We start from the raw sequence: 15244 nt of genomic DNA, 5'->3' as shown, positions 1-15244 counted from the left end.
TACAAAACAAAAATTCGGCTTCTTAAATATGGCTGCATTCTCACCTGTTTTATTATCTGGAAATACAAATTATATACTGGGTATTCGCTGTATTACTTAATCGCGTGTGATCATCAGCGTATAGGTTAAATTTAATATTGTTAAGTTTTTCAATCGTAAAACACATATTTTTGGAAGCCATACGACTATTTAATCGATATCACCATGATCGAGATCTATCGGGCGGGTGTAGATTCCAGTGTGCGGCATTAGCGCTATCTTGCGTGTAAACTAATAACTATTTGACGTTAACTTCACATGAAGACGCTTGAAGCAGCACGTTTGAGAATCGATTGTGTCATTACTTTTTTGTTCAAGAGTAGATGGCAGCTCTGAAGAGTTTATAGAGTTTTGCATGTCAATTGTTTTCCTTCAGCTGTTCGTTTGAACTTTATCATTAATGTCAGTTGGCAAGTTAAAGGACGGTTAGTAGCAACAAATCGCGCACTTAGCAAAAAGTTGTTTATATGTGTTATACTCGGTGAGAAATCAAGGAGTCAAATATACTTGTTGTGTTAATGTTTGTCATTAGAAGATCACGGAATATTTTAGTTTCAGAAAATGTAACCAATGGTAAGCGGCACAGCTTTTGTTTAAGTTGTATTTTGTATGATTTATGTTGGCATTTAAATTGCTCACGCCTATGCATGTTACAGATTGAAGTGGTAATATTTATAGTAAAATGGCAATTTTTTAATAACATAAAATACTAATTCATCATTTACTAAAACTAGGCAAATGTAGCTACATCAACCAGTATTGATTTTCAGCGTACGGTGAAGTGCCGGTAAAAAAACAATTTAACTATTTTGTTTAAGTAACTGGAATGTAAAAATTTACTTTTGCTTGAAGCTTTCTTTCGAAATGTTCAAAAATTGTACTGCCCACTCAAAAAGCAATTTTGAAACTAGTTAGCAATTTTATATTTATTGGTATTTTTCGTTTCTATTAAGTGTAACATATAACAAAACTAAAGTTTTTTTAGAATGCTTACATATGGTGGTCCTTTTTATTAGGTTGATCATTTTCATGTCTAATTGACACTAGGTAAAACAAAACTGGTATAGCCCTATTAGACTGAAAATTCCACATTAAAATCTACATTTATTTATTTATTTTTTTGCACTATTCAACTTATAACCCCTTTTGTAAATATATATATAATGTTTGGGATGTTTAATTGCCATTTATCTTTGGTCTACACCTATAACTTTGCCTAAAATTAATTATAGAAAAGTAATTATTGATTTACACTGAATAGATAGTTGTACAATCTTCATATTATGTTCATTTATACTTTAAATGGTTTTATTATTTTAATTTAATTTTATTAGTATTATTTTTAACTAAAACCAATTGAATTGTAATCTTTATCAAAATAACAAATGGTATTAAGCATTCAGTATTATATAAACTGCAGAACAACTATACAGTTCAACCAAATTTATAGTAGGTAGCTTGTAAATTTATGGTTATTTTATTTCTTTCATTAGATCTTTTTTTGTGTTTACAGTTTGGCACTAAGATATTGGACTTATCAAGTTATACAAAAATACAATAATATTATAAATTAAATACTCATACAAACATATACTATTTCTTCCAACTTTTCATTCTCAAACCATCATGCTCGGTCTGTAATGTGTTGCCGAACACCAAACTCTAAATTTAAAAAAGTGTAAAAAGAGAGACATTGTATACTAAGCATTTTTACTAAACTAATAAAATACAAGCCTATGCTTAAATCTTGATTAGAATTGTATGTGCACACATTTTTTTTTAAAGATTTTCTTATTTGCATGTTATTGCACACAATTTTTAAGATGAAATAACAGCTATATTTAAATAAATTCCAATCAGCAGCCCTTTTGTTAAATATATTATTAACATATCACTACGTTACCTAGATATCTTTTTTTATTAGTCAATCCAATTATATTAATGGTCTTTTTAAAGTCCCCACTTTAAGCTTAGCATTTTATTTCTTTGAATATTCTATTCTTAGAGTAGAGTTTTGCACCATATACTTAAGTATTTCATATTTATAATGTTTATTGGTTCTTAGTAACCTAGTTTATTGAATTGTCACATAGATGTATTGTAAATCAAATACATTTACAAAATTGGTAGCCTATATTAATACAAAATTTACAGTAACATACTTATAACTTAAAAAACTTATATTCTATTCAAGTTATTTTTACGGTCATAGTCTCAATCTCTTTGACAAACAGAAAATATTGTTAGTTAAATAATGCAGATAGTTTTTTTTTTTTTAAATGTTATTGATTGTACCACATTCAGATCTGGGTTTGATTCCTGATTGTGTTAAACCTGGGTGGGACTAGTATACATTGCGGTACCATAATAGTTTTGATGATGTCATCAGCATGGCTGCTCTTATGTCATTACTACGGTACAAGTGCAGGAATATTGGGGGTTTTGGACGTGGAACATTTACATTCTCCTTTTGCACAAATACATTTTTTAATGCAGCTAAATATTGGGCATCGTATTGTAGACTACAGCCCTACCTATTCTAGTTTAGAAAACGATACTTAATGTATATTAGCAATGGTATCATTTTCTGTACTAAAATCTCATCCAGTTTAGTATATTATGTGATATTACATTTATATAATTTGTTTATTAATGTTCCACTATGATTTAAAAATCATAGGTATCGTAAAGTATACTACAGCCACCTGGGAATTTATGGGGTGCATAGCAATATACCGTTTCCATCTCATTTTTCATTACTAATGTCTCAGTTGTTGAAATGTACTGCTGTATTGTCACATGTCAATAGCTTTAAAGAAGAAATCAATTAATGAAAAATAAATGATTGTAGTATTTCAAAAAAATTAACATCTCAATTCACATGTATATTTTTTATTTATTATTCTAAGTAGGCTTACCGTCTTAACTTTCATAATTAGTTAGGTATGTAGCTAATTCATATAAAGCTGCATTTTTTGTTATAATAAAAAAAAAAATAGTGGATCTTTGTTGATTTTCAAATGTAACAAAAATTTTATTTTACTCCAAGAGGAAGACTGATGGCTTTCATCGATCATAAATATGCAATTTTATTTAGGTGTTGTACAGTTAAATGGATATAAAATCGTATAGCAGTTAGGGCATAGTTTTTAATTTAGTCTTTTGGTTTGTCTTTGACCTGCAAGGTAATGGAAATTAATTAATGTGTTATTGTTTATTAGTCTGTCATAACGAAGACAGGAAGTGTCCAGTTAGTGTCCTCAAAGCATCCCTTCACTCAGAACTTGTGAAGTGCCAAGCAGTTAACAGCCAGCCATGGGTGATGACGACTCAAGCGTTAGAGTGGCAGTGAGGTAAGTTATGAAGCCATTGTGCATCCTATATGTTACTTGACACATCATTTGTGCTCAATTCCTAATGATCAATTTTTCAGTACCAATATGTACATAACTCGCATATACTCACAAATTTATTGTCTTAAATTTGACTTACCCCACTTACACTTTAACCAAACAGTATGTTAACAGAAGTAAAATAATCATGCACTCTGCTGGAAACTGAAATTTAATTTTCCATAACAATGTTGGACATGAACGAATATGTATGGAGTTGAGTTTCATTTCATTTCATTTCATTTATTAGCGTCCTATATTTGACAGTACATATGTCCAGGTTTTGTCAGTAACATTATAAATAAAATACATCATAATACACTAACAAAACAATATAAAAAAAATACATTATAACACAATAATATATGTTACAATAAAAAATGATAATAAAAAACAATGCAGCAATTTATGTAGATGCACTGAGGAATTCATTAACAGAGTATGGAGCTATTCGTAGTAGGTAATCTTTGAGATGTCGTTTAAATATGGTATGTGATTGGGATGCTGTATTTAACAGGGATATCGGTAGAACATTTATTAGTTTAAGGCCCAAACCAATTATTACATAAGTAGCTTGGCTTCTGGGTTGTAACCGTGTCCTTGGTGAATAATTCACCGTTTCAGTCGACATTGCAGTCGCCATCAGGGAGCAGTTACTTACTGAAACATTATCAACATTATCAATTATTGCATAGTTATAGTTGGCAAAATAAACATAAATATCCTCAATTAACAAATTTATTGGTACTCTTGTGGTGTCAAGAACTACAAATTTGTAACTGAGTGTGCAATCATTTTAAGAATGATGACACTTAGTTTAGCTATTAAAATTACCTCATAAGTTATTGGTGTACATCTTAGATAACACTATTAATAATGACTACATAGTGACATTTAAATTGATATGGAACCAATATAAAATTTTGCTAGATCAGTTCTAACTAGTAAAATGGGTGCTGTATTTTATTTTGTAGGTTGTTGGTAAGTTTTTGGACTGTAGAATGAACATAAGGTCTAAATAATATACAAAAAATAAAATTTCTTTCTACTGTTTTTAAGCCTTCTGTGGCCAGTTTGATTGACCACAGCCGGCTGGCCTGAGAAAAGCAGAATTCAGTTAATTTTGGTAGGAGTAATTAATGATTTAGTGTCTCACATTTTCATAAAGTCTAGAAACAATAAAATGGCTTTGTTTGAGTCATCTAGTGTTAGATGTTGTTGCATTCAGAGGTGTCGTATATTGTTCTATGGCCATAACGAAATCCTGATTGTCTTTCATATGCAATATTTTTTTTTTCTCTGTACTCGCTTAATTGGCATTTTAATAGTTTTTCAATTATTTTGGATGTTGAAGGTAAAATATTAATTGGACCTTAGTCTTTTAGCTTTCGTGGGTGATTTGTTTTAGCAACAGGAGAAAGTTTTGATGTATTCCACTGACTTGGGAAGTCAGAATTTCTTTTCGAAACATTTGTAATGTGAGTTAAATGGGAACACAGGCTGGCATACACAGTTTAATCATTTGTATGCTTATCATTCAAAGCTTATTGCCTTGGTTTTAATAGAATTTATAGATTTGTATATATCGCTAGCTTAAATGAGAATCCTATGTCCGTTGTAAGTTCGGCATAAAGTGTTTTATTATTGGTGGACATATACTTGCAGATGTAATAAAGAAATCTTAAGTTCTTTATGAAGTAACAGATACGGTGTGATTTCTGGAGTACCAAATGAAAAAATTTTAAGTCTTTCTGTAGTTGCTTCGGAGATTTGTGCTTGTAGATATTTTCACTGGAAAAATTTGGTTTGTTAACTCTAACGCAATGATTTAAAACTACGTAAGATCTGTTCTAACTTCACTTAGAGGATATCAAACAATGTTATCCACGGTGCATTTCTACTTACTTTTACCTGCTGCAGTAGTGCATGTTTATCATATAAGTTTGTAATGATATCATTAAACTCTTTTAGCATTTCTGTTGCTGTTTCATGTTTAGTACACGTATTCAGGCTGTCACACATTTTCAAATTAACACTGGGTTAAAATTTTGAGTATTTGCATGTTAACTTGGTGCCTGGTTAAATCGCAGAGTGTGAAATGGCTTATGCCATATACAATGAATTGTGGTCAGTGAAACCATTTATTTATTTTTTTCATTTTGACCAAAAGTAAGAACATTACTCTTAATTTTTGTTTATTATGAGCTTAATTTGTGTTTTAGTTGTTTGGGTGATTCTAGTGGATGAATTAATTATTTGCCTGAAACCTAGGTATTTAAAATGTGGTATACGTACCTTACGTCAAGGCTTTCAATTTTAAGCATATTTATGTTGGAATCCCCTACCAAGATATCATATTTTTCTACCATCTAACTTATCCTAATTCGTCCTTAATAGATTGCATGTCCTTATTTGGTACGTTGGATGATTTTTACAGAACTCCGACAGCTGAGATTTTGTTTGTGACAAACTTCCAACCATAACTGTTCAATGTGTGGTGTTATTCGGTGTTTGTTTCCTCTATCAGTTTCATGTGCAAGTTGTTTACATACAATGCTACTCCACCTTCTGTTGTGCAATACACACTATAATTTCTTATTACTGTATTTCTTCACGTTTATTAGTGTGGATGGTGTTGCAGGACGCAACCAGCTTTTTGTAATAGCAAATAAATTTAAGTGTTACTGTTGTCATAAATATCATGCATATTGTTTATGTAGCACACAAGTGACAGAAATTGACACATGTTTATGTGTGTACTGTTGTCAGAAAACTGCAGTTTCCAAAGAGTTTTTGGTTTGCCTTTGGGGATGGTGAAACAGGTTTTAGGCTTTGGCTTAGGGATGCAGTTACCCCTCCACACTTTGCTCCACAGAAGTACAACAGGCTAAATTGTCCTTTGCTACCCAGACCAGCAAAACAAGAAAACTTCTAAGTGCTGCACTAACTGTGGCTTTACCTTGGAGCGTAACCCTCCAGCGTTATTCACATCTTAGAGGTACCTACAAAATTGCTGTATACTTGATGTCATGTAGTATGCATTACATCGTTGAAGAGCAAGATGATGTTACTCACATGTGAATCTAAGAATATAGAAGTGCATGTGTTGTCTGATAATGATCCCAAGAATACTTATTCATAACAGAAATAGTAATAGAAAACTTGTTACATTATAACATGAACTTTTCACTAAGCGTTTCTTTGTCACTTAGGTGTTGAAACTTCTTGTCCCAGCATATGTTATAATTACAATATTAATCATATTAATAATAGAAAAACTATTTATAATAATACCAATAATAACTTGTTGGTCAAGGCAGGCTATGTTTAGCTGGAATTGTTTTTGCAGTTGTTTGCTTTTCATTAGAAGTCTGTTTTAAAAATGTTCAGATCGGTTGGAACTGGAATTAACTACAGTTTACCTCAAAACATTTTACACTTGTTGCGCTTCTCGTGACTGGGCTGAAGTTCGCTCTATCCTGCAGCTCTATCCGGCCGCCCGGAACTGAGAGCTTGGAACAACAACAGCCTAAGTCATTCCACGCAAATACGGCAATTACCATCCAAGTTTTAATTGTTTTCCAAGAGAATGAGCAGTCATAACGTTGAAGCAGTTACAAGATAACATAAATACATTTGTTTACTATAAATAAAAATTAAATTTACTGTGTAAACCAACGTACAGGTTGTCCCAAGTACCTACTCTGAAAGCCATCAAAGTGTTGTTTTATATTGCGTATTTCACAAATGAAGGTGACCCAAAATCCTCCAAGATATATACAGACCAAAATAATATATAGGGGTGTTCCTACAGGTGTCCTTAATAAATAAAAAATAAATTTGGAAAGAATTACAACGTATCCGTTGCACAAGGCCCTCTTAGGGTGTCCAAAGTGTGGTTTTAAAGTATTTAACAGAAAACTTTATTTTTTTTCGTAACTTTGGCCTACACGTAACGCCACGGCAGGTACATAGGACCTTTCCTTTATGATCCTTCTAACAAAAAAATATTAATTTCCAGAGGTAAGCCCCGTACGAGACTCTCCAGGGCCTCCTAGGGCCTCCAAAGTGTGGTTTTTAACGAACTTATCACAAACATTAATTTTTTACATAACTTTATGCCGCTGGAAGTGACAGACGTGGCATATAGGGGTGTTCCTACAGGTGTCCTTAATAAATAAAAAATAAATTTGGAAAGAATTACAACGTATCCGTTGCACAAGGCCCTCTTAGGGTGTCCAAAGTGTGGTTTTTAAAGTATTTAACAGAAAACTTTATTTTTTTTTCGAAACTTTGGCCTACACGTAACGCCACGGCAGGTACATAGGACCTTTCCTCTATGGTCCTTCTAACAAAAAAATATTAATTTCCAGAGGTAAGCCCCGTACGAGACTCTCCAGGGCCTCCTAGGGCCTCCAAAGTGTGGTTTTTAACGAACTTATCACAAACATTAATTTTTTACATAACTTTATGCCGCTGGAAGTGACAGACGTGGCATATAGGGGTGTTCCTACAGGTGTCCTTAATAAATAAAAAATAAATTTGGAAAGAATTACAACGTATCCGTTGCACAAGGCCCTCTTAGGGTGTCCAAAGTGTGGTTTTTAAAGTATTTAACAGAAAACTTTATTTTTTTTCGAAACTTTGGCCTACACGTAACGCCACAGCAAGTACATAGGACCTTTCCTCTATGATCCTTTTAACAAAAAAATATTAATTTCCAGAGGTAACCCCCGTACGAGATTCTCCAGGGCCTCCTAGGTCCTCCAAAGGGTGGTTTTTTACGAACTTATCACAAACATTATTTTTTTACATCAACATTTGCGGCTGGAAGTGATACGCATGGTATATAGCGGTGTTCCTACAGGTGTCCTAATAAATAAAAAATAATTTTGGAAGGATTTACAACATATCCGTTGCACAAGGCCCTCTTAGGGTATCCAAAGTGTGGTTTTTAAGGTATTTAACAGAAAACTTTATTTTTTTTTCGAAACTTTGGCCTACACGTAACGCCACGGCAGGTACATAGGACCTTTCCTCTATGATCCTTCTAACAAAAACATATTAATTTCCAGAGGTAAGCCCCGTACGAGACTTTCCAGGGCCTCCTAGGTCCTCCAAAGGGTGGTTTTTATGTAAAAAAATAATGTTTGTGATAAGTGCGTAAAAAACCACCCTTTGGAGGACCTAGGAGGCCCTGGAGAGTCTCGTACGGGGCTTACCTCTGGAAATTAATATGTTTTTGTTAGAAGGATCATAGAGGAAAGGTCCTATGTACCTGCTGTGGCGTACGTGTAGGCCAAAGTTTCGAAAAAAAATAAAGTTTTCTGTTAAATACCTTAAAAACAACACTTTGGACACCCTTAGAGGGTCTTGTGCAACGGATACGTTGTAAATCCTTCCAAATTTATTTTTTATTTATTAAGGACACCTGTAGGAACACCCCTATATATTTTTTGGTCTGTATATATCTTGGAGGATTTTGGGTCACCTTCATTTGTGAAATACGCAATATAAAACAACACTTTGGTGGCTTTCAGAGTACTTGGGACAACCTGTACGTTGGTTTACACAGTAAATTTAATTTTTATTTATAGTAAACAAATGTATTTATGTTATCTTGTAACTGCTTCAACGTTATGACTGCTCATTCTCTTGGAAAACAATTAAAACTTGGATGGTAATTGCCGTATTTGCGTGGAATGACTTAGGCTGTTGTTGTTCCAAGCTCTCAGTTCCGGGCGGCCGGATAGAGCTGCAGGATAGAGCGAACTTCAGCCCAGTTTCTCGTGCAGTGCCCGCTTACAATGTGGCCTTTCATCTTCAGTGGACCAGGGATGCTGTGTGAAAGTTTTGCTCTCTCCATTTGTTCAGGATTTCCTTTCTTTTCCTGCCGATGCGGTCACACGGTCTGCAAACGTTCTATCTACCTGTTGCTTGCGATCACTGGGGAGGGGGGGGGGAATATCTCTTTCTCTCCTCCCCCCCCCCCCTCCCACAATCTAGTAAACGCTTAGTTTGGTGGCTGGCGCAGCCCGAGGCGGTCGTGCTTATAGTCCTGGTTGATACCTGTCCACGTTTCACGGTGACTGCGTAAACACCCGTCTAACAATTTCCTTCGTATTGAGGTTTTTTTTTCCTTGCAGTGGCACACCAAGGTTCCAACTTAGAAAAAAAAAGGGGGGGGGAAGGGGAATGATCGGACGGTTTTGGGTAGAGATTAGGGAATATTCAGATGGACTTTAAGATCCCACATTTTGATGAGGGGGTGAAGCCAAAAGGGGAGAGGGATTTCAGTGTACTACACATAACAATATGGCGGCAATTTGTTTACAAATATATCAGCTGTACCTAGATTGGAGGTTAAGTTAGAGAAAAATGTCTACAAATATCATTACATTTGTATTATGAAGATGCTGTTTGTACTTTTAATGTTCATAAACATATTAACCCGTAATATTTCGATCTAATTATTTTTCGAACAGTTTACAGAAAAGCAGGCTAGAACAGCTGATACAAATATGAACAAACGTACGCCATATTGGTATGTGAAAATCAGGAAAAAAAAAAAGGGGGGGGGGAGGAAACTGCTCCACGCCTGACGGCTATTACTCTATCTGTATCCTTTGCTAACCCCTGGTTTTGGGTGGTACAGAATACCGCCCAGTTTAAAGGGATAATCCGTAATTTAGAAAACTAAATATCCCCTTAAAACGTTGATTTAACGCATATCTGACGTCTTGAACGAATCATAATAAAACTATCACTTCATCTGATTTTTAAAAATATTTTAGTTTAAACACAGTACAGTAGCATTGAAAACAATGTAGCCTAGGATTATATTTTCATTAAAGCAAATTGAATTGACTGTAGAGGTTAGGTTGTATCGTCTTAGATGTGAAGGAGGGTTGGTTATTGCTTGGCGGCTGAATTTTAAAAACTTGATAAGGCAATGAAAAAATCTGTCGGTCACGACAGGTGGATTTTGTGTGAGGGAGATGTTATTTCAAGATTATGATAGGGACAGCTTATGTTGCAGCCAGTAACTCAGATTTATTCATTTGGCGTGTTAGTGGGCACAACGCACACATGCAGTGGGCAAAGCTTACTCGTGTTACATATATGTGTGAATTTGTTTTCGATCCAGTTGTCTCCGGTTTGCTTGGAATATTAATTGAATGACCTTCAAAAAACAAATATCCGAAATATCACGCAAGATACATTGGTATGCCTCTGAACATGCAGATAATAAATAGGGTAGCTTAAAAAAAATTTGTTACGTGAGATATTAAATTTACATCGAGTCTAATTTTAATTTTGGTGTTACAAATATGAGAGAGAGGATTAGTTAAAGGTCATCGATACATGACACTTTTTTTTCTCTTTATTTAAACAATTATTTCCTAATGTATGTTGCACTACGCATAGGTCAAGTCTGCGTACTTCGTGTTAAAATTATTTTCTGAAAAAGGTGTAAAGGAATGAAAATTATGTTCTATTGACAGAAACATTAAAAAAACTTTTCTTTAATGCTGTTAAAAATCACTTAGTGTTGTCCAGTTTATACAGCATTACAGTCTCGTAAAGGTTTGCAGTTTTTTAATTTATTTTTAATATTTAGGTGTTTGATGATATACGTATTAATTAATATTGAGGAGGCCCGACAATTTCTCTCTACGGCCCAGCGTATACGGGCACGGGTCCTCATGCGTGCCATTTTAGATACATACCGTACGTCGTTCCGTGAGATCCGTCTTTGTCGTAGAACGTGCCTGAGTGATATTTATCTACCTGGAAATATCCTGGAAGCACTACTACTAACTGTCATCCGGTACCGCGATCGGGCATCGTCCTGGAATCACAATATCGCGACGCGATGGACGCAGCGCGAATAAAATAATTGTAAGATCAGTCACGTTCCGACACATCTGGTGCGGCAAACTTTCCGATTACAGAAAGTTTTTTTCTTCCATTTCCATTGCGTCGCGGGTGCGAAGTTCGAGTGATGGTTAAACTTGTGCATTGGTTATGGGATACAGTGTACATTCGTAGTGTTTTTTTTCTTTCTCTTTTGTTTACTAAATACGTTTGTAAAATATTTTAATACTTTCAAAGATTTCTTGGGATGATTAATACATTTTTTATTAAACAGGTTTCTTTAAAGCAACAACAAGTAAACATTGACGGCTGTCATTTGTGTAGCGCGAAAGCGATAACAAGAAAAACGTCGTAACTAGCTGCTTGTTTCTGCTTGTCGCGCGATTTAAAAAATCTCACGTTAACGACAATGGTGATGTTTTGCTGTCGCATCGCGTCCGGCGCGCTGTTGCGACCCCAGCATCTTGGCCAGGGAGGAGCTGCGACGCGATCTCGCAGCCTTGGACCGCCCACTACCTGTTGCAACACCGCTGACGCGCAGCGCAGGTTCTTTCTACCTTCAACCCTGCGGAGAGTGGGATGGTCTCCCAGGGACCCTAGGCGTCTCTGCGCTGGACAGAAACTAGCGTTGTCCTTCGTAGCGGTCTACCTGTTCTTCTTGGCAGGCACACTTTCTGCGCGACGATTCGAAAAACTACCGCCTCAGGTCAGGGAAGTATGCACATAATTAGCTTTACGTTCGCCGTACGGCTAGATTTGCTTTTGATGTCATTCCCAAAACAGCATCCTCGAGTGGCTAGAGTAGTGCGCAGGTGTAGCCTACAGTTTAGGTAGGGGATATATCAGGCAGAGTTTGTAAACTCCGCAAGGATGCAACAAACGCAAGAAAACTACTTCAGTTAATAAAGCACGCAAGTAGTATGAGATCACCAACCCTTCAACTTTTAACTGTAAAACTGTTGAAAACATTTCCTTCATCGGAGCCCTTTTTGTGTTGTTTTTTTCCCTCACGAAATCGTGTGAAATTCCTAATTTGATATTAAAGTGACGTTTGCTTTCACTGTGCGATAGTTCGATGAGTGGAAACGTTATATGCGTGATAACATTTAATAATGAAACCGTAGCGTCCTTAAAAGTTTTCGGAATACTTAACTTCAAATATAGAAGGTGGAAACGCAAGAAGTTGAAAGTTGGCCAATTCTTGCGTTACGTTTTTTATCTTGCGTAATTTATAAACGTATTTGAAATGGTCATTTTAATTTTTTAGTCTTGCGTTTATTGCGTCCCAAAAAAAGACTTAATTTGAGACCTGGGATGGTATCGAGGGTTTTTAGTGTTGCGTATTAAACATATAACTGAATGAACTGATTTAGAAAATAACCGTCGGAAAATCCATTTTTACATCAATACGTATGTTTCTTATAGGGCTCTTTATGACCCTACCCGCCCGCCCGCGTATGCAAGTCGCTGAAACGTACAAACGTCAGTGAAAAAATCTTTTATGTATGTGGCTCAAATTGTGATTGCGTGTGTCTTTCATTCACTTCCGCAAAGTGGTAGCTTGTGATTTTTTACAGTAATTTTGTCATGGAATTTGTAACCTATCGTTTCCGCAGTATATTGAAATTTCGTTTCAGCCTGTGTACTTGTCTGGTTGTGAAAATGCAGTTCAAATGGAAAGGAAGGGTGCCACTAAAGCGATTTTATGTAGCGCAACAGTACATTGCTTATGCCAAGCAAGCGATAAGAGCTAGGATGGACAGAACATGTCGACTGTCCAAAGAACTCGCAACTCGGCACACCCTGAATTTAAACGGCCGTGAGCAAGGAATAGCATGAACTTGATTCTTAAAACCTGTCTTGTTTAAGAAAGTTTTGTATTTTGTTTTTTTGCGGGACTGGTCGGCGACTGAGTTGCATTGCAAATGAGAAGGTTTAAAGTTGAGATTTTTCCCATCCCACACAAAGGAGATAATCTGTATACAAACAATTCTTTCTCATATAAGTTATCGATCCTAGCCTTGGGTTTTGTTCATCGGACTTCTATTCGCTAGAGGGTAAGAACATGGTAGAGGAAGGGAGAGAGATCGATTATGAGCTGGTCGGACCCTTCAATACGAGCACGCTGCAGCATCGAAGCAGCACAAGGTCGATTTTCCCTTGAGGATCAAGTGAACTGTAATCGGCATGGTGGAGATTCGCTAGATAATTTTTTTTTGGACGTGAAATATTTGTGGGTTCCGTTTGCCAGTTGCCGCTAGGTTGTGGCTTGTCTGAAATAGGTGATGTTTTTAAGTAATTTAAATGCGAACGTGCTAAATGCCCTCGTGCATTGTCACAAACTGTACCCGTGGGCTTTTCATGTGATACGTTAACGTTAAGCTGCTTTTCTAAGCAATTCCAGTTGCTTCTGCTCAGGTCGATTGCCAGCGACTGTGGAATCTTCCATCTGCTTCCGACGCGAAATTATTTATTATATTTGTTCCCTTGCCTCTTAAATTTTTCTTCACACTGCCGTTTTATTGACACCATGTTGCTTTCCGCGGATGCCTTTCAGGGGTGCCTTTTTTGAATCGCCTTTCACCCGCAGTTCGTCTTTTGGTTGGTTGAATAACGCGGTCGTTTACTCTCACCGACATTAAAAAAAAACTGGCCAATGGGAGCGTGGTAATGATTCCGCGGAAACGCGCTTGGTTGAACTCGTCATGCAGAGTTTGCCTCTGACAGTTCGGCTGTTAAGTTTATTGCTTATTTTGAAAAAGGCTAGCAAAAAGCCGTTAAAAAAAGTGACCGAATTTAATTCGTTCAAATGATAACTCGAAAAATTTATTTTATAATTCGGAAGATGCAATTTAGTTTTCCGTAATGTAAGAAACGAATTAAGTGATTATTTAATGTTTTTTTTTTTTTTAATGTGGTTCTCAGTACATTTCGTGTTTCATAATTATTATTGTACGAAATCTTTTGAGGTGATTTGAAATATATTTTAATTTCTTAAACCTAGTCATTTCCCAATCATTTCGCAATGCCATGGGCCACCAATGGCGGATCTTTTTGTAAATAAAGAGGGGGGGGGGGGGCGAGAGCTCTAGAGAGGCCAAAGCTCCTCTCCATTTTGAATAAAAAGGACTTTTTTTGGGAGAAAAATTCTTTTTTGAACGATATCACCACGAGCTTCTGGATTCACCTTCGAATTCCATGACAGACGTAGAAAGGTTTTTGGTTCGATTTGCCGGGATTTTTTTTAATATTTTTCCTTCTGTGATTTGGCCTGGCCCCATGGTATTGGCTGAATCAGATGATAAAAGTGTTTTTAAGTGTTGACGAATAAAATAAAAATACAACTTACGAAAAAAAGTATAGGTATGGTACAAGATATTTTGTTGAATATGCATTTCACTTTCTCAGGCTTAAGGCTCGGTCTCTATAACGGGAAGTTGTTAATTATTTTTTTTGGTATATGGGCGGTTCCTGTAAATTTTAACACGATACTTCACTTGCATTCGTTCTTTCAAAAATACTTCCAACATATAGGTACTAAAGTGTAATAAAATTGGTGTAAAAAATAGCTCAAGAGTTCGCAATTATCATCTGCGCGACTTTTTACACCCAGTGTGTGTTTGGTAAACATCAGTTGAAATAATTCGTGGCAGAACAACAAATAAAGAGAGGCATTGTGTTAAATTCACAGAAATAGCCCGTATGACGAGAAAATTAAAACCAAAAAAATTGGTTGTCTGTAAAGTCAGTTTAAAACGATAGTTTAACGTGACGTCATAACAAAATATTGATGAAATGATTGCATACTTTTATGAATAAAATTGAATCATTTTTATTGAATTATCACTATTTTGTACGGATACAAAGAAGGATTGAAATGAAATCTACAATTTAATTGATAAATTTACTTTTATTTGCACTCATTAATTCAAATA

The 15244-nt window shown here is 35.5% G+C and overlaps 1 protein-coding gene across 3 annotated transcripts in view; it reads left to right on the top strand.

Annotated features, from left to right (window-relative positions):
- The first annotated feature begins 434 nt into the window (after positions 1-434).
- Positions 435-15244, top strand: part of LOC134530240 (kinesin-like protein KIF21A) — a 167053-nt gene continuing 152243 nt past the window's right edge. For all 3 annotated transcript variants that reach the window (XM_063364916.1, XM_063364917.1, XM_063364915.1), the window contains exons 1-2: positions 435-612; positions 3261-3392. In XM_063364916.1, the coding sequence (XP_063220986.1) occupies positions 3355-3392 (38 nt within the window). In that variant the 5' untranslated portion in view covers positions 435-612; positions 3261-3354. The remainder of the gene's footprint in view (positions 613-3260; positions 3393-15244) is intronic.

Source organism: Bacillus rossius, chromosome 3 (genome assembly GCF_032445375.1).
Source record: "Bacillus rossius redtenbacheri isolate Brsri chromosome 3, Brsri_v3, whole genome shotgun sequence".
In the NCBI taxonomy this organism is placed as follows: domain Eukaryota; kingdom Metazoa; phylum Arthropoda; class Insecta; order Phasmatodea; family Bacillidae; genus Bacillus; species Bacillus rossius.
This window is presented reverse-complemented; position numbering and strand designations above follow the sequence as displayed.